Source organism: Bubalus kerabau, chromosome 8 (assembly GCF_029407905.1).
Source record: "Bubalus kerabau isolate K-KA32 ecotype Philippines breed swamp buffalo chromosome 8, PCC_UOA_SB_1v2, whole genome shotgun sequence".
Classification (NCBI taxonomy): Eukaryota; Metazoa; Chordata; class Mammalia; order Artiodactyla; family Bovidae; genus Bubalus; species Bubalus kerabau.
In genome coordinates this window covers 105,881,786-105,902,507 of record NC_073631.1, presented here as the reverse complement: position 1 = coordinate 105,902,507, position 20,722 = coordinate 105,881,786, and the positions used below count along the sequence as shown (strand labels likewise).

At 41.2% G+C, this 20,722-nt stretch overlaps 1 protein-coding gene across 2 annotated transcripts in view; it reads left to right on the top strand.

Annotated features, from left to right (window-relative positions):
- Positions 1-20,722, top strand: part of KIAA1549 (KIAA1549 ortholog) — a 130,758-nt gene that overhangs the window by 54,425 nt on the left and 55,611 nt on the right. For both annotated transcript variants that reach the window (XM_055591051.1, XM_055591050.1), the window contains exons 6-10: positions 635-818; positions 3,714-3,773; positions 4,955-5,103; positions 13,894-14,071; positions 17,081-17,265. In XM_055591051.1, the coding sequence (XP_055447026.1) occupies positions 635-818; positions 3,714-3,773; positions 4,955-5,103; positions 13,894-14,071; positions 17,081-17,265 (756 nt within the window). The remainder of the gene's footprint in view (positions 1-634; positions 819-3,713; positions 3,774-4,954; positions 5,104-13,893; positions 14,072-17,080; positions 17,266-20,722) is intronic.

Below are 20,722 nucleotides of genomic sequence, written 5' to 3'. Positions count from 1 at the left end.
GGGGTGAAGCTGGGGCTGCTAGCCCTTCTGACTTGGCCTGGGTGTGACATGGGAAGGGAGAGGGGTGGGAGATACCTGAGTCACCCAGTCTTTACCTAGTGACCCCACTGGCTGTCCTGCAGCCCACTCTGGTCTCAGTTCCTGCAGATCTCTGGGAGAAGGCCTCCTGGGGCCTCTGGAGGAGACCCTTCTCAGTCCACTGTGGTCTGTGCATGTGTGTGTTTTGGGGTCTTGGTTCCCTCTGTTCTGGTTTGTATCAACATGATTCCCACCCTGTCTCCAGCTTCCAGTAATTTGACAGAATCTCTGGTTTTCTTCTTTTCTCGGCGTCTTTGTAGATTTATTCCCCTTTGTTCATCTTATTCGTATTTCGGTGGGATTTGGGGTGGGAACGAAATGGGGAGAAACTATCAATACATGTGTGTGTTCAGTTCTCTACTTAATGTAAAAAATGTTTTCAATAAACTGAGGGTTTAAAATTATTACAAAAGGGAACCTGGTTGTGAAGCCAATTATTCTTCCTTTAAAAATATTCTTAAAAAAAAATTTGGTGAGGGAAATTGTGAGAGAGAAATCATAGTCAGGCCTTGAGCTAGATGTTTTAATTTATCTTATTCCGATTTCTTTCTTTCAGATCTTGAACATCACTGCGGGGTCATCAAGGCTGGCTCCTCGCCGGGGTCCGGTGAACATCGTCTTTGCTGTCAGAGGCTCGCAGGGCTTTCTGAACGGATCCGAAGTGAGCGAGCTGCTCAGAAACCTGAGCGTGGTGGAGTTCAGTTTCTACCTGGGGTACCCGGTGCTGCAGATCGCCGAACGTGAGTGGTGCTCTCCCGGGGAACATGGCTGCGAATGCTTGCGTTGGTGGACCTCTTCAAACAGAATAGCTAGAAGAAATCCAGAATATAAATCAGATAAAACTGGAGCTTCTCAGATCACGCAGGGGTGGGCCTCCAGAGCCCTCCTCTCCCCCCAGGCTTGCTTTGTTATTCTCTTTAGAGAGCCAAGGGTGCTATCCAAGATTATACCAGTCCTGGAAAAGGTAAAACCAGAGGGACTGAGTAACAGATCTGTGGTTACCAGGGCTGAAGGACGTGAGGAAAGCAGCTTGGAGCAGGGGGGTGGGGGTAGTGATGAGAGTGTCTTGTATATTATGGTGGTGGTTACACACCTCTATGCACTTGTCAAAACCCATAAAACTATTAGGTTGGTGCAAAAGTAATTGCGGTTTTGCATTGTTGAACTTTGCCATTTGATATCGGAATACCTTCTTAAATAAATTTGGTTATGTTGTACATCGTTTTAATGCCCATTTCTCACTTTATGTTTTTTTTTTGCTGGTGACTTGTTACTGGCTGTGTATTTTATATTTATTTTAGACTATGGAAATGATGTTAAACAAAAAGCAAATTCGAGTGATTTCCTTATTTGAGTTCAAAATGGGTCGTAAAGCAAAGACAACTCACAACATCAACAAAGCATTTGGCCAAAGAACTGCTAATGAATGTACAGAGCAGTGGTGGCTCAAGAAGTTTTGCAAAGGAGAGGAAAGCCTTGAAGATGAGGAACATAGTTCGGAAGTTGACAATGGCCAGTTGAGAGCCATCAACAAATCTGATCCTTTTCCAACTACACAATAAGTTGCTGAAGAACTCAGCATCAATGATTTTATAGTCATTTGGTATTTGAAGCAAATTGGAAAGGTGGAAAAGCTTGATAAGTGGGTGCCTTGTGAACTGACTGAAAATTTTTAAAAAATTGTCATTTGAAGTGTCCTCTTATTCTAGACAACAACAGTGAACCATTTCTCAATCAGATTGTGTCGTGGGATGAAAAGTGGATTTTATACGACAACCAGCAATGACTAGCTCAGTGGTTGGACCAAGAAGAAGCTCCAAAGTACTTCCCAAAGCCAGACTTGCACCAAAAAAGGTCATTGTCACTGTTTGGTGGTCTGCTGGTGGTCTGATCCACTACAGCTTTGAATCCTGGCGAAACCATTCCATCTGAGAAGTATGCTCAGCAAATTGATGAGATACCCTGAAAACTGCAACACCTGCAGCCAGCATTGGTCAACAGAAAGGGCCCAGTTCTTTTCCACAACAACCCCTGACCACATGTCACACCAGCAATGTGTTAAAAGTTGAATGAATTGGGCTATGAAGTTTTGCCCCATCTGCCATGTTCACCTCACCTCTCGCCAACTGACTACCATTTCTTCAAGCATCTTGACAACTTTCTGCAGAGAAAATGCTTCCACAACTAGCAGGATGCAGAAAATGCTTTCCAAGAGTCCATCAGATCCTGAAGCATGGATTTTCACACTACAGGAATAAACAAACTTATTTCTCATTGGCAAAGATGTATTGATTGTAATGATTCCTATTTTGATTAATAAAGATGTGTTTGAGCCTAATTATAATGAATTAAAAATCATGGTCCAAAACCGCCATTATGCTTGCACCAACCTAAGTGAAGTGAAATCGCTCAGTCGTGTCCAACTCTTTGTGACCCCATGGACTGTAGCCTACCAGGCTCCTCTGTACATGGGATTTTCCAGGCAATAGTCCTGGACTGGATTGCCATTTCCTTCTGCAGGGGATCTTCCCAACCCAGGGATCGAACCCGGGTCTCCTGCATTGTAGACAGACGCTTTACCGTCTGAGCCACCAGGGAAGTCCTAAATATACAGCACCAACCTAAATATGCAGCAAAAAGACCAAGGTTTACTGTGTGTACATTTAAGAAGAAAAAAGAAACAGAAATGAAAACCAACAAAACCTTCCTTCCTGGTGGAAACAATTCAGTTCACAGTACAAAGGGAGTGGAGTCAGGATAGGGGAAATATTTACTTCAAAAAACCAGTAGATTCCCGAGTTGAAGTTAAGGGGAAAAAAAGATATCAAATTCTTTTTCAGAATGGAACAGCCAAATGGCTTAATGATTATTACTGTGTTTTGTGTGTTACTCACTCATTTGTGTCGACTCTTTGCAACCCCATGGACTGTAGCCTGCAAGGCTCCTCTGTCCATGGGATTGTCTAGGCAGGAGTATGGAGTGGGTAGCCATGCCCTCCTCCTGGAGATTTCCCAACCCAGGGATTGAACCCAGGTCTTGCGCATTGCAGGCATATTCCTTATCATGTGAGCTACCTGGGAATCACCTGGGAAGCCCTTATCGTATTTTAGTGTAGTGTTAATTAAATGTAAAAGAATAACTTGTAAAATGCAGAAGTAGACAGGGATGAAATTGTTATTTACGAATAGCAACTTTCAGTGATACATTGTGCAGGTATGGATGAACTAATAGGTATGCCAGACATTGGGTCACTTTACCCTGGCTGAGTCATTGCTGGGAATTTCCAGGGCTCTGAGGAACACAGAGTGAAAGCTGGTTGCTCTGGAACTGTGACATTTCAAGGGGAACTTATGGGTGAGCTCTGTGAAACAGTGTCCCATGATGTTGCCCTTCCTTTCCTTTTTTCCCTCTTTCTCCTAGAGGCTGACATGCTCAGGACCCTGTCACTGTCTCTGCCTTCACCCCAGCCTGGCACCCTAGCCTTGCGCCCACAGACAGAGCTGATTAGTGAAGGAGAGATGGCATATTGTGACTTTATCCCTCGCTCCCTAGAACACTCACCTTTCTGACTGTTGCAAACATGTTTTTTTTTTTAAACAGATCTTTCTCCTTTTCTAACTCTTTCCTTCTTATAGCTTTCCAGTACCCACAGCTCAACTTATCTCAGCTGTTGAAGTCCTCCTGGGTAAGAACAGGTATGTTTAACTTACATAATGTTTTGAGAAACTGTAAGAGGAAGAAGCCTGTGCTGGTGTATTGAGAGGGACACCACCTTTCCTGTTTCTGAGTCCTAAATTCAGGGCAACATGTACCTTAGATTCTTGGCAAAGAATGAATGAGAAAAGGGATTCAGATTCGACCGCAAGAATATGTCCCACTGAGTTATGGCACAGAAAGGATTGGCTTTCTTTAAAATTCATATGTCAAGTCCAGGACAAAATCTAACAGGAATTGACAATCTTCTGACCAGAACAGGACAAGGTTCCAAAGCAAGGCTCTCTTGTTTTCCCCTAAAAGCCTCATATGTCTGGTTTGATAAGGACAAATAAGGTAACTTGGTGAGCAGTTAAGAAGCATGTTTTAAAGTCTTATGGTCCTGGATCAGATATTCATAGCCGTGGAATTGCAGATAAAGGCTTTCTAACTTGGGACACAAAAGAGTAAAAGATGCCCAGCCTATGACAGTGTGGGAGCAGCCTGGTACCTCACTGGTCGTGGGAGGAAGCTTGCAAAGTGGGGATCATCCCTATGGACAGGTTCCTGGGCCCTGCAAGTTCTCATTGCTCATGTACAACGTGATGTCTGATAAAGGCCCCACCTCTTTGCATGGTACAGTGGCCTTATTTTTGAAATAATTTTCCTAGTGGTTAAGTGACTTGCATGTGGTCCTATCTCAAAGGGGATGTGAGCCAGTTTTGGCTGAAAAACTCACTTTTTTCTTCTATACCATGCTGAGAAGCCGTTGTCTGTTTAGATAATCCAGATGTCTGAAGACAGGCCTCCTTATCTCAAGTCAGTTAATGAGTCTGAATCTTAAGATAGAATATGAGTTCAGACCATTTACAGAAATTTTGAAATCAGTGCAGACAAAGCATTTGATCTTATGTAGGAGCTCTTAGCTCCAAAGCCCCTGCATTGCTGAACTCCTGGAACTTCTGTCTACCAGTCTTTGTGAACTTTATAGAGATAAGACCCATCACCTACCCTTCCTGAGGCTCTCTCACAGCCCATTCGTCTTCCCTCTTTCCCCCATTAATGTCTCCTTCCTAGGGATTGGCATTTTATAGTAAGCCTGTGTTAATTTCCTTTATACACACTCTTTCCTCTCCACTGTTAACTTGTTTGGGGGCCTGTGTGTGTTTCACCTTAAATGTAGTCCTCCTGGGTGTTGTTGAGAAGCAACTCCAGAATGAAGTGTTTCAAGCTGAGATGGAGCGCAAGCTGGCCCAGCTGCTCAGTGAAGTTTCCAGCAGAAGGCGGATGTGGAGAAGGGCCACTATCACCGCTGGGAACAACATGGTGCAGGTAAGAAGGCCAGAGGAGGAGGGAGGGGAAGGAGAGAGCAGCCGTCTAAAAATGGGCCATGTTTTCACGCAAATGGAAAATGCCAGGAGAAAAGTGTTGATAAATAGACTGATTGCTCTCTTAAGCAGCAGTGAATGTGTCAGGATTTCGGTTCCGCTGGAGTCTGGACAGATGCTTCCCGAGTCCTTAATAAGTGGTCAGTGCTGCAAATGGCCTTGTGGGGACCACAGCAAAAGAATGTATAAGTGGACTGCCATTGGATGACCTGATTTTATGGAATGGTACGCATTATTGATAGCATCGTAGAGATAAATCATTCAGCGTGAGAGACCTTGAGAGATGGGAAAGAGGAAAATGTACTGTCCTCTATTCCAGCACTCTTGTCTTCCCCACCTCCCGCCAGCCCTGATTGTCTCTTGTTACCCAAGTTGTCTTCATTACATAAACTGGCAGAAAGGTTGCAATGACAGATCCATTTGAATCGAAAAGTGACCCATTTAAAAATGCACATACTCAGAGTTGGGGGGTGAGTCTGTAATTAATTCCCATCTCGATATGAATTACGTTATTTTGGATTTTCGTCTTTACCAAATGCTGACTTTTAAAGCTAGGGAAATGGGATATTTAGAGCTATGTCATTTCAGAGACAAGAAGCCAGGGTGAAACCCCAGCGTGCAGAGACATGGAGGCTGGTGGTTTAGAGGCTTTAGAGAGAAAGATGTGAAGCTGACACTTGGGTGGGGAGCTGGCCATTTTGCTGAGAACTGGCATCACCATGATCCCTCAGCTCTTTTACCAAGTTTTCCCCTGTAAATGTTGCTCTTTATTTTCCCTCCCAGAAAGGTGGTTGTTAGGTTTCTAAACTAATTACTTTGCCAGATGCTATAGAATATGGAGAAATTAAAAAACTAAAAAAAAAAAAAAATGAGAGCAATATTAAACAAATAACTATAATACTAAGAATAAAAATGAACATAAAAAGCCTTGCCTTATTTGGCAGCCTTGGCTTCTTAGAGCTCAAGGTCTGGGTGGAGGTTAATTTATGCACATGAAATAGCTGTAGAGGACCATAAAATTCCATAATGATATGCTTTATTAGTTGTGTAAGTTCCCTAAGATAGATATGTGGAATCTGTGAAAGTTAACCAAGTCATCCTAGGCTAATGGTGCCATCTAATAAATTGCTTAGAAAACATACCCTCCATGTCTTCCACTTTAGAGTAACCAAACATGGAGACGTAGGCAAGGATTTATGTACAACCGGGACTCTTCATCAAAACATAATGCTGTGGCTGATTCATGTTGATGTTTGGCAGAAACCAATGAAATATTATAAAGCAAATAAATAATTAAAAAAAAAAGAAAAAAAACTTAATGTGTACAGACCCTGTTGTATAGCACATGGAACTCTCCTCAGTGTTATGTGCCAGCCTGGATGGGAGGGGAGTTTGGGAGAGAATGGATCCATGTTTAGTGCCTTTGCTGTTCACCTGAAACTACCACCATGTTGTAAATCTGCTATACCTCAACACAAAGTATTTTTGGTGTTAAAATTAAAAAAAAAATACATAATGTGTAAAAGTGAAAGTATTAAAACAAACTCAAAGTCCCGCAATTAGAGAATGGGCAAATAAACTGTAGTGAAATCTTTATGTTAGAATGTCCCATTATAATTTTTTTTTTAATTAGTGAGGAAATATAGAAAAAAGCTCAAGTAAAAAGAGGCTACAAATGAATATATGCAATGTAATCCAAATATTAATGTACATATTATGAAAAAAGTGACGGGAGGGAATATGCCAAAATATTTGCAATGATTTTCTTTGGTTGATTGAGTTTCAGGTGATTTTTGTTATATTCTTTATCCTTATTTTTCTTGTTCTTCAAAATTTCTCCAATGAGCGTATAATTTGTATGGTTGAATATGTGATTTTAATCAGAAAATATTTTTTTAAAATAAAATAGAAAGTGTTGTCCCAAATGATGACTGTCACAGCCTGGTTTTATGGATTTCAGATATGAATCTGATAAGAAGTCATCTAGAAAGGATGTTGGGATTAGATTTTACAGACTGTTACTTTCAGATTAGAGAAGCATGTAGAATTTTTCATCAAGGTAGATGTCACTGGATATTTAGGTGTATGATTTCTGCAAGAAGAAGCATTTCTAAAACTTATCCGAACTTTAAAATGGAATAAATAGGCACATAGGTAGACAGGCAGGGGGATATAATCTATTGTGTTTCAGTAGCCCTTTGCAGTATTCCATCCTAAAGGCTAATGAAAATCAGCTACTACAGCAGAGTTCTGGGGGAGGAAGTAGGTGGTTAGGGAGCAGAAGTGGTCAAGGAACTAGCCTAGAAACAGCAAATGAAGGGCTGAACAGGTGAGCCATTCTTAAGATGGGAGGTATAAAGAATAGCTTCTCCAGCGATGGGAGTTTGGACCTATGTTAAGGATCTTTATACATGATCTGGAAGTAGGCGTTCACAAAGAAATCATGAAATAGCGGCCCAAAGTTTGCCAGAAGTTTCCAGTGGTGAAGAAAGAGGCCAACAGCCATGTCCAGAGCACAGGGCACTATTACAGTTCTGTATTGTGGCTAGAAAAGTAGCAGCTATGTTTTGCCAATGGCAAATGTAGAGACCAAACATTCAAATTACGTGTCTAAAATAGAGGGCTTGGGGTTACCGTTGATCATTCTCTCAGAATGTCAGTCCACTGTTTTGCTGGAGTCTAAAGGGGCCATAAAGTTGTTGCATATTACTAAGAGAAATAGAAACAAAATAGAAAGCTATATTTATGCAAAACTGTGATATATCAAGTGTCCTAGATTCTGAAGTACTGATGTAGCAGGACTTCCCTGTTAACACCAGAGAGATACACATTTGGGGACAAATCAAAGTATTGTTTGACCCAGCAGATAATGAATTTATGAGATTTTTTCCAACTTGATTGTGAAGTGACTGACCTATACCATTGTGTAAGTTTAAAGTGTGCAGTGCGATGATACGCTTTATGCACGTTGTTTACTTGCTAAGTCACGTCCAACTCTTTTGTGACCTCATGGACTGCAGGGGGCTCCTTTATCCATGGGATTTCTCAGGCAAGAACACTGGAGTGGGTTGCCATGTCCTTCTCCATTGATTTATATATACATTGTGAAACAGTTACTAATGTAAGATTAGTTAGCACATCCATGGCTCACATATTTGTGTGTGTGTGTGTGGTGAGAACTTTTAAGGTCTGTTCTCTTAGCAGCAAGTAAGCAGTACAATATTATTAACTGTGGTCACCATGCTATACATTAGATCCCTAGAACTTGATGACTGGAAGTGTACCCCTTCTGACCACCATCACCCGATTTCTCTTCCCCTCCACTCTTGCAATCACCAATCTACTCTTTCCATGAGTTTGACTTTTTTAGATTTCACACGTGTGAGATCATACAGTATTTGTCAGACTTACTTCACTTAGCGTAATGCATTCAAGGTTCATCCCACATAGTTGCAAATGATGGGATTTTCTGCTTCTTTTGGATAAATAATATTCCATTATGTGTGTACATGCATGTGTATGTATCATGTCCCATTTTCTTTGTCCATTTGTCCATAGATGGACACTTAGGTTACTTCCATGTCCTGCCTGTTGAATATAGTGAACTTGGAGTGCAGGTATCTTTTCAAAGACAGTGATTTCATTTACTTTGGATATGTACTCCAAAGTGGAGCTCCTGGATCATATACTGGTTCTAGTTTAAAATTTTTGAGGAACCTCCACACTATTTTCCATGGTGGCTATACCAACTTACATTCCCACCAGTAGCACAAAGGTTCCATTTTCTCTACATCCTCACTAGCATTTATCTCCTATGCTTTTGATAAGTCATTCTAATAGATGTGAGGTGATATCTCACTGTGGTTTTGATTTGCATTTCCATGATAATTAGTGATATTGAGTTCCTTTTCATGTACCCCTTGGCCATTTGTGTATCTTCAGAAAAATATCTATTCAGAGCCTATGCCCATTTGTTTCCAAGGGAGATACCAAGGGAACATTTCATGCAATGATGGGCACAATAAAGGACAGAAATGATATGGACCTAACAGAAGCAGAAGATATTAAGAAGACGTGGCAAGAATACACAGAACTATACAAAAAAGATCTTAATGACCCAAATAACCATGATAGTGTGATAACTCAACCTAGAGCTAGACATCCTGGAGTGTGAAGTCAAATGGGCCTTAGGAAGCATCACTATGAACAAAACTAGTGGAGGTGATGGGATTCCAGTGGAGCTATTTCAAATCCTGAAAGATGATGCTGTGAAAGTGCTGCATTCAATACACCAGCAAATTTGGAAGACTCAACAGTGGCTGAAAAACAGGACTGGAAAAGGTCAGTTTTCATTCCAGTCCCAAAGAAAGGCAATGCCAAAGAATGCTCAAATTATTGCACAATTGGACTTATCTCACACACTAGTAAAGTGATGCTCAAAATTCTCCAAGCCAGGCTTCAACAGTATGTGAACTGTGAACTTCCAGACGTTCAAGCTGCATTTAGAAAAGGCAGAGGAACCAGAGATCAAATTGCCAACATCCGTTGGATCATCGCAAAAGCAAGAGAATTCCAGAAAAGTATCTACTTCTGCTTCATTGACTTTGCTAAACCCTTTGTGTGGATCACAGCAAATTATGGAAAATTCTTCAAGAGATGGGAATACCAGACCACCTTATCTGCTTCCTGAGAAATTTGTATGCAGGTCAAAAAGCAACAGTTAGAACTGGACATGGAACAACAGACTGGTTCCAAATAGGGAAAGGAATATGTCAAGGCTGTATATTGTCACCTGGCTTATTTAACTCATATGCAAAGTACATCATGCAAAATGCCAGACTGGATGAAGCACAAGCTGGAGTTAAGATTGCTGGGAGAAATATTAGTAACCTCAGATATGGAGATGACAGCACCCTGATGGCAGAAAGCGAAGAGAAACTAAAGAGCCTCATGATGAAAGTGAAAGAGGAGAGTCAAAAAGCTGGCATAAAACTCAGCACTCAAAAAATTAAGATCATGGCATCCAGTCCTATCACTTCATGGCAAATAGATGGGGAAACAATGGAAACAGTGACAGACTTTATTTTCTTGGGCTCCAAAATCACTGCAGATGGTGACTGCAGCCATGAAATTAAAAGACACTTGCTCCTTGGAAGAAAAAATATGACAACCTAGACAGCATATTATAAAGCAGAGACATTACTTTGCCAACAAAGGTCCATCTAGTCAAAGCTATGGTTTTTCCAGTGTTCATGTATGGATGTGAGAATTGGACCATAAAGAAAGCTGAGCACCAAAGAATTGATGCTTTAGAGCTGTGGTGTTGGAGAAGACTCTTAAGGGTCCCTTGGACAGCAAGGAGGTCAAGCCAGTCAATCCTAGATGAAATCAACCCTGAATATTGGTTGTATTTTCAACCAATATTTTCAATGGAAAAACTGATGCTGAAGCTCTAATACTTTGGCCACCTGATGTGAAGAACTGACTCATTGGAAAAGACCCTGATGCTAGACAGTGTATTAAAAACAGAGACAACACTTTGCTGGCAAAGGTCTGTGTAGTCAAAGCTATGTGTTTTTTTTTTTTTCCCAAAGAAAGCTGAGTGCCAAAGAATTGATGCTTTTGAACTATGGTGTTGGAGAAGATTCTTGAGTGCCTTGTACTGCAAGGAGATCAAACCATTCAATCCTAAAGGAAATCAGTCCTGAATATTCATTGGAAGGATTGATGCTGAAGCTGAAGCTCTAATACTTTCGCCACCTGATGTGAAGAACTGACTCACTGGAAAAGACCCTGATGCTGGGAAAGATTGAAGGCAGGAGGAGAAGAGCGCAACAGATGATGAGATAGTTGGATGGCATCTCTGACTTGATGGACATAAGTTTGAGCAAGCTCCAGGAGTTGGTGATGGGAAGCCTGGCTTGCTGCAGTCCATGGGGTCGCAAAGAGTCAGACACGACTGAGTGAACTGAACTGAACTGAACTGATGCTTGTTTGTTAATCAGGTGTTTTTTTTTTTTTTGCTATTGAGTTTTATCAGTTCCTTAATATATTTTGAATATTAACCCCTTATCGAATATGTGATTTGCAAATATTTTATCCCATTTCATAGATTGCCTCTTCATTTTGTTGCTTATTTTGCTGTATAGAGGCTTTTTTGTTAACATGTAGTCCCATTTGTTTATTTTTGCTTTGTTGCTTGTGCTTTGAATGTCTTATCCAAAAACCATTGCCAAGATCCATGACAGAGCTTTTGTCATATGTTTTCATGTAGGAGTTTTGTGGTTTCAGGTGTTTCCATTTAGAGTTAATTTTTGTGTATAAGATGGTGTCCAGTTTCATTGTTTTTGATGTGAATATCCAGTTTTCCCAACTCCGTTTATTGAAAAGACTTTTTTTCCCCCATTGAGTATTCTTGGCTTTTTTGTCACCAGGGTCTTTTGTGGTTCCATATGAATTTTAGGATTGTTGTTTTATTTCTGTAAAAATGCCATTGGAATTTTGGTAGGGACTGCATTAAATCTATAGATATCTTTGGATAGTATGGCCATTTTAACAGTATTCTTTTGATCCATGAATATGGGATATATATCCATTTATTTGTGTATTCTTTGGTTTCTTTCTTCAGTGTCTTATAGATTTCAGTATACAGATCTTTACCTCCTTGGTTAAATTTATTCCTAAATAGTTGATTATTTTTGATGCTATTTTGAATGGGACTGTTTGTTTCTTTTTCAGGTATTTTGTTATTAGTGTATAGAAATACAACTGATTTTTGTATGTTTATTTTATATCTTGCAACTTTACTGAATTTACTTAGTCATTCCACTAATTTTTTTTTTTTTTGTAGAGTCTTTAGGGTTTTCTATATATAATATCATGTCACCTACAAACAAAGACAGTTTTACTTCTTCCTTTTCAATTTGAGTGCCTTTTATTTATTTTTCTTGCCTGATTGTTCCAGCTAGGATTTCTAGTATTGTGTTGAATAGGGATAGTGAGAGTGGAGAATCTCATCTTATTCCTGATCATAAAAGAAAAGCTTTCAACCTTTCACCATTGAGCACAGTGTCAGCTGTGGCTTTGTCATATATGATTTTTTCTATATAGAGATATGTTTCTTCTGTATTCAATTTGTTGAGAGTTTTTATCAAAAACAGATGTTGAGTTTTGTCAGATGCTTTTTTTTTGTATCTGTTGATACGATTGTATGATTTATTGTTGAATTTGGTGTGCTAAGACTGTTGAAAGTTTTGCATTTGTGTTTCTTAGAGATATTGGTCTGCAGTTTTCTTTTCTTGTAGTGTCTATACCTGGCTTTGGTATTAAGATAATGTTAGTCTTATACAATCAATTTGAGAATGCTTCCTCCTCTTTAATTTTTTGGAAAATTTTGAGGTTTGGCATTAATTTTGCTTTAAATATTTGATAGAATTCATCAGTGAAATCATCTAGTTCTGGGCTTTTTTTTTTTTTTTTTTGGCTGGGAAGTTTGTGATTACTGATTTAATTTCATTACTCATTATTGGTCTGAATAGATTTTCTGTTTCATCATGATCCTGTCTTGGTAGGTTGTATGTTTCTAGGAATTTACCCAGTTCTTCTAGGTTGTCAAATCTGTAGGCATATAATTGTTCACAGTAGTCTCTTTTGATCCTTTACATTTCTGTGGTATCTAATGTAATGTCTTCTCTTTCACTTATAGTTTTTGAGTCCTGTCTCTTTTTATTGGTTCAGTTCAGTTCAGTTCAGTCACTCAGTCGTGTCCAACTCTTTGCGATCCCTTGGACTGCAGCATGCCAGGCTTCCCTGTCCATCACCAACATGCTGAAACTCATGTCCACCTTGAAACTTGTTTTATGGCCTAACATATGATCTGCACTAGAAAATGTTCCGTGTGTACTTGAGAAGAATGTATATTGTGTTGCTATTGGATGGAATGTTCTATGTATGTTTGTTAGGTTCATTTGGTCTGCAGCATTGTTCAAATCTGCTGTTTATTGATTCTTGTCTGGATGATCTATCTCTTGTTGAGAGTGGGATATTAAAAAATTAATGAGATTTATTATTGCAAGAGCAGTGGTTCTCAACAGGGGATGATTTTGCCCCCCAGGGTACATTTGGCAATGTTTGGAAACATTTTTGGTTTTCACAGCTGGTGAGGAAGGACATGGCTTTTGCTACCAGCCTTTAGTGAGTTGAGGGCAGAGATGCTGCTAAACATCCTATGATACTTAGGGTAGTCCCACATCAAAGAATTATCTGGATCAAAAATGGCAATGGTGCCAAGGTTGAGAAACTCTGCCCTAGAAGAACAGGGAGAAAATGCTAGTAGATTTGAGAAAGGATTGGCTAGAACCACTAATAGTTTCAGAGAACCAGGGGTGTTGGGAGGACAACAGCACTCTCCCGTGACCTGTTGGAGCTGGTTGATAGCAGTTCTAGACTGGACTTGGTGTATTCTATGTGCCCTCCTTGCTCTTTTATCTCAAAGAAGACTTTGAGCAAAACAAAGCACACTTGTTATTTTGCAGAGAGGAGCTTTCATTTTAACTGTTTTTCTTCTCATCAAGAGAGCATCTTGGGGATTCTGGGATCTGGAGTGGTATAATGACCTTATTAGGAGGATAGGAGGAATAAATCCTGGGTAATACAGTCAAGGTTGAGTGCTCCCAAGAAAGGGCATCTGGAAATGTGAGCTTCTAAAATGCTAATGGTTTCTGTTATCTTTCAGGTGGTAAATGTGTCAAGGCTCGAGGGAGATGATGATCCTGTGCAGCTCATCTACTTTGTGGAGGATCAAGATGGAGAGAGACTCAGTGCAGTCAAGTCTTCAGATCTGATTAACAAGATAGACATCCAGAGAGCAGCCATCATCTTGGGTTACCGAATTCAAGGCGCTGTTGCCCAACGTGAGTGCGTGAGGCTTGGCCCCTCACAGTCATCTGTGCTGAGCTGGGGTCAAAAGCCAGTCTTTCTCTGATGATAATCTCTGAATTTAAAGCTTTCTTATGTGTGCATAGTAGATTTATGTCTTATACCTTTATTATTAGGTGTCACTTATATAAGAGGCCAGTCATTAAAATTAATTTGCCAGTACCTTCTTTATTTCAGTTGCATGTAGTTGTAGCATTCACTGTTCTTTTTCTTACCCAGCATTTTATATTCATAGTGTTGTAGTGAGTTTTAGTAGCTTAAGTTAACTTTAATATTTTCCCCTTCTTCCTGTACTAAAAAAAAATTTATCCTAGGTAAAATAATGTGTTTTCCCTGTATTTATTCCAAAATCTTATATGTCACATTTTGAATGTTGGGGTGGGGACAGTGAGTCAAACAGGAAGCTGGGAGGTACCTTCTGAATTTATTGGCTTCCTCCTGGGTCTTATAACACAAAGAAGTCCTTGATCCTTACCCTTTTCAATCCTGTTTCTCTCCCACCCTGTCCTTAACACCACTCATAATTTAGGGGTGTTTTGATATCTCTTTATTATTGCTGGAAGAGTCTAGGCTCCTGCGGCGACCCCCCCCCCCCAACCGCTCCACTACGATGGCTATTCTCAATGCCTTTTTTTCCCCCAACTCACAGATTTTGGTTATTTAAAAGTAAGAAAAGGAGAGACATGAAAGAGTATGTTTTTCTAAATATGACTTTCTGAATCAGACTACTATTTTAATGTGGGTGTTTTTCCTTTATGTTCCTAGGAGCAATCCTCGTAAGAGCCCAGAGATATTTCCTCCCAACAGTAAAGGGATAACTAAATGTTTAGAAGAAATTTAGCATCAGAGAGGGTTGAAAATCTCCCCCCAAATTTCAGCGATGAAGGCAGTTCTTAAAAAACGACAGCTTTGAAATGATCCTCGATAATAGAATGTTCTTTGTAAAAAGAGCTGTCCTTGGAAACTAACAAAGATGAGGGCCAGTGGGCACACTTGCTCCATTTTATAGGTGATCATGGGAGAGTTGAAGCAATTAACCACTGGTGGTTTGTGTTTGTATATTTGAGAGATGATTATATATTGGTGTGTTCTGTTTTAAAGCAGCCAGAAAAAATAATGAAACACTTACTTGCATTTCTTCATAGACGGTATTTCTAACTGTTGGATGGGTGCCCCACTCCAGCTGAGCACTCACTTTTTTAGAAACGATGCATTGCAGTAGGCTCTGGGCACTTTTCAAGGCTACTTCCATCTGCTCTTGCACCTCTCTTTGGCTCATTTTTGTGCTGAAGACCACAGGGGTAGCAGTCCTGGGATTGGAAGCCTCAGCCAAGACTAGAGCCAGCCCCCAAAACAGCTGTGGACCCCGTGTCAGGCCCTCATTTGGATGAGTCACAGGGTTTTACTAGGTTAGAACTAAGAAGAGTCTCTAGTTGTCCCAGCTCCTCAGTTTGGTTGTGTAACTCCAGTATTGTCAGTTGTTTTCATGCAAAATAAACTACATGTACAAACTATATTCATGGCAAACTAAAAGATGCAAAATATTAACACCCTGTCACTGTCCCCATTTCCTGCAGAGTCTTTGCTTTGTAATTTGTGCTTCTTTCAGAGTGCACGTGCTTTAGAGGGCTTCCTCCCCTCCCTGGTCACTCAGGGGCCTAAATCCAGACTTAAACCAGCACTAAGCATCTTTTTTTATTGTTACATTTTCGAGTGAAAACATTCTGATCCCCTAGCATGTGTTAACCATTACAGGATATGAAAAAAGTATAAAACTTAGTCCCTGCCCAGGAAGACTGAGGTTGTGTTTGAACAGACAAAGCATAGTCATGACCATATTAATGAGCAAAGTGATATTGTATATCAAGATGATACATTTATGTAATAACATGCATCGTGAAAGAATAGCAGAGTACTGTTTATAAGACAAAGACATCCAAGGACAAAAGAACTTAGACAAGGGGATTCTACCGTCATCATGGAGAGGTTGTTGTGAAGTGACTGTAATGGATGAGGGAGCTGGGCAGAGGGGAGGGGGTGTTTTGGTTTCCAGAGCCTGGTAATTGGAACCTGAACTTTAAAAGGACGGAAAAGAGTTGAGCTTTTAAGAAGAGCTGAATCTTGCAAGAGGAGGAATACAAAATGAAGAGCATGAGGGCCCAGTACTGGGGGGCTGGGTTAGGGGGAGGAGCCCGTGAAGGAAGTTGAGGAGGACAGAGTAATGGCAGCATGATCGTGCAAGGCCATGGAAGATGGAGGCGGGCAGGGGGGCAGTGGGAGGTAGGGGGGCGGAGGGTGGAGGATTCAGAATGTTAGTTGAGGGGACTTCCTTGACAGCCCAGTGGTTAAGACTTTACTTTCCAGTGCAGAGAGTGTGAGTTTGATCCCTGGTTGGGGACCTAAGATCCCACATGCCAACAAGTCAAAACATAGAACAGAAGCAATATTGTAACAAATTCAGTAAAGACTTTAAAGATGATCCACATCCAAAAAAAAAAAATCTTAAATATTTTAATGTAATTGTAAAATTGACAACCGTACCTTAAGTAAAGCAGTTTCAATGCAAAGTCCTATTTCAAGGACTTAGAGAGAGACCCAGATGAAGAATGAAGACAGTGCTCACAGACCCCTTCCTGGGATTTCTGATTTTTGGTGAGGATTAGAAATCTTCCTGCAGCGAGAATTTAGGGAGGGACCTGGTAGAATAAGCTGGACGTCAGGAGACCTGGAATCAACCTCACTTGGCCATTGAATTTTCCTTTAGACGTGTCACGTATGTCACTGTGGTCCTTGCTGTGTTGTAGCTGGAACATCCTGGGTTGTGTTTACTGCGTCCTGTTTTTTGTCTTCAGGGGGTCATCATCCCTCCCCAGTTGTCTTGAGCTGAAATGACGTGGGAGGGTTTCTGCTAGTAGAGGGGGCGTTCCCTGCCCAGTAAATGAGTGCAGAGGACTCACTGGGAGACCTTGCTTTCTCGTGTCCAGCTGTGGACAGGGTGAAGAGGCCGTCCCCCGAGTCCCAGAGCAGCAACCTTTGGGTCATCGTGGGCGTGGTCGTGCCGGCGCTGGTGGTGCTGGTGATCGTCATCATCCTGTACTGGAAGCTCTGCCGCACGGACAAGCTGGACTTTCAGCCTGACACCGTGGCCAGCGTTCAGCAGCGTCAGAAGGTAAGGGGCGGCCCCTCCACGCCCACGTTCGTATGAGCGTCTTGTGGGCCGGAATGGGGCGAGCTCAGATCCTGGTATTGAAGGACGGGGAGAGGAGCTGGTCAGGAAATCTTCTGGCCCTAGTGGTGGTGTCCCTTTACTTCCATGTTTGTTTGCTGAAACCCAGGTCTTCTGTAGTGTTCAATACCTGCTCAAAGAAGCTGTGTAAAGGCTTAGCAATGCTGTGGGCTCTGAGTTCCACTGTGATTTTATTTTTGAGATATTCAGTTACAAAATCATATCCATTCTGTGCATGAATTCCAATCTATTTTAACCCTGGACACATTCAGAGAGCAAGAACCAAGGAAGCTTTTCTTTGATCTACAGCCCTGCTGGGTGGCTCCTTTATTTTCTGTCTACCTTATTGCAAGCCTACTTATCCCCCTTGATCAAGAGCACTTAATCATTAAAAAGTGGCAATATGTGCCTTTTTCATTTTGACTTTATATATATGTGTGTGTGTATGTACATAATGAGTCTTTATTTGACAATCTTCAAAAAAAAATTGGAGTACTAGTCAACCAGAAGGAATTCTGTGTGGTCTTTCTTGTTAACAACACACAAAATGCATCAGCTGCAGTTTCCAGATTGGGATACTTTAGGGAAGAACAAAACAACCTGAGTACAAAATTTTCTATTTTTTTTTTTTCCATATCCCCCCTACCCAGCCCTACTCTGCAATCTTTTAGAGTTAATTAACTTACACCTGATTCGCCAGCACTTTCTTTCTTTCTTTATTAGCAGCTCCTTTGCCATGTCTTTCCAAGGCATTCCTTGGAAATTTATAATAGCAGATTTTAGTTTTTATAATAGCAGTTCCCTTCTCATGCTTATGTTTCAACAATGTCTGCAATATTTGTCACATATAAGTTTCAGAGCAAAGACACAGCATCTTGGTCAGTATCTGGCTCCTCTGGTGAAGCATGAACATGCCAAGTAAGAGAAGAGCTGGTTAGGTGCAAACCCTGAGCTCAGCACGCCTGTAGCCTCACCCAGGGCATGAGAAGTGGTGGTTGCTGGCTCTGATAACATGTATCCACTATGGGTCACACATTTAGAGGACTCAATGGACTCTAAGAGTTTGGTGAGAAAAAGCAAGCAAGAGGCAGAGGAATAGAAAATAAAGGATCACCCTATTAGCCTTCTAATTTTACTCTGATTTTCTGGGTATAAAAAAATCCTGTATATAATAAACCTAGACCTGATGGATGAAAAAAGTGAAAGTGAAAGTCACGTCCAACTCTTTGCAACCCCATGGACTATACAGTCTAGGCCAGAATACTAGAGTGGGTAGTCTTTCCCTTTTCCAGGGGATCTTCCCAACGCAGGGATCAAACCCAGGTCTCCTGCATTGTAGGTGGATTCTTTACCTGCTGAGCCACCAGGGAAGCCCAAATTAATTCAGCAATATTTAAAGCCATTTTGGGGGTTGTTTCTTTGGCCACACTGTGCAGCATATGGGATCTTAATTCCCAGACCAGGGATTGAACCCACATTCCCTGCATCGAAAGTGTGGAGTCTTGATCACTAGACCATCAGGGAAGTTCTGATGGATGAAAAAAGGTATTTAAAATTTATTTTGCTTGTAAAAGTAAATGAAGAGCATTCTTCTTATGATTTAACTAAGAAATGCAAACTCTTGATTAAATTGCAAGCTTATGGTTATCCAGCATTTTGGAAGCAGTTTATACATTAAGGTTATATTTATTACCCATCTTCATTTATTATTGACATAGTCTGCTAAGGCTGTTTTGTGGTCAGACTGGTGAATAGCATGGAAAAAACCTGGGGGGTAAAGTCCTTGATGATTCATCGTGTAACTTTCACCGTGATGACATCAGCAATCGGTTTGGAAATGTTTTGGGTTCTGGTGAAAGAGCACTGTTACAGAGAGATTTCGCGGCGTGGACAGTTCTGTATTTGGGTCTGTACTGTGCTGTGCTTCCTCACATAAACACTCCTGTGGAAACCCATCCATTGTCTCTCACTTCAGTACACTGTCAAGAGAACCACATCCCTGAAGTTCACAACGGACTGTTCCGAAATATTCTAACCACTGATGCTGCTATAACTCAAATAAGCAGTTTCCAAAAGAACTTCACGCCTTTGGAGTTGTATTCTTCTGCAAGTGCTGCATGGATTGGTGTATTCACTTTTACAGCATCTTTTCAGGAAGGGTTTTTTGTACCAAGGATTCCCCAAGAGAACAGGTGTCCTTGACTTGGTTAGGAGCATAGCAGGGTCTTTGTTTTGCTGGCATAAGAGCCCATCATTTGGATCTTGTCATGTTTTTTTAATAAGAAAATGATGATATCCATTTAGTTCAAAAACAAGCATCTCTGCTTCATAAGTGTTTCTTCTAAGATTATCTGACAATAGTAAAGTGCCTCTAGCCTATTCTTCAGGGCACTTTGCAAAGATGCTGTCTTCCCCGTGACTCAAAAGAGCAGAGGCTCTTTTTCCTTCTTGTGTGGCTCTGTTTTCTCTCTCTACTCTGCTCACCCCGCCCCCTGATGCTGCTTCACTGCTATTCTCTGAAATCTTTTAGCAAATCCCAGAGCTGCAAACATCTGGAAACAATAAATCTGCTGACCCCAAATCCACACCCCTTTCTTCTTGTAACCAGAAGGAAACCTCTTCCTATTGTCTGGGAGTAGATTAGTTTTGAAATATGATAAGAGAGAGAAGCCATTCAGTCCTATTTTGAGGCAGAGTCTTTTAAAATTTTGAATGATAAAAAAACAAAAACAAAAACCCTAACGCATGTCTTTCTTTTTATCTGTATTCTCTTTAATCTGTAGCCCAAAGGCATCACTTTTTACTGCTACCAGTAAAATTATAGCTTGGACTCGCCTCGCCCTGTTGAGGTTCTATTTAAAGACATGAACGCCATGGGCTTAGATGTTGCCTGCTTGGTGAAAACTTGTTCCTTCTGATGGGGACAGTCCACACCCCGTGGTTGGCCTGGGACCTGGTTCCTGGCTCACGGGCACCGTGGGCGGCTGGATAGGGCTGCCTCAGATGCCGCGTGTTCATTCACCAAATGCCGAGCCTTTGCTCTCAGCCAGACAAGGTTGGGCTGGGTGACAAGCACAGATAACATGTGGTCCCTGCCTTCGAGGGGCTTCCCTTGTAGCTTAGTCGGTAAAGAATCTACTTGCAATGCAGGAGACCTGGGTTAAATTCCTGGGTCAGGAAGATCCCCTGAAGAAGGAAATGGCAATCCACTCCAGTATCCTTGCCTGGAAAATTCCATGGACAGAGGAGCCTGGCAGGGTACAGTCCATGGGGTCGAAAGAGTCGGACATGACTTAGCGACTAAACCACCTAAACCAACCTGCCTTCGAGGGCTTTCGTGAGGGAGGAAGTGGCTCAAAGCTGACACACAGCAGCGTGTCTGTCCAGGGCTCTGTGGCAG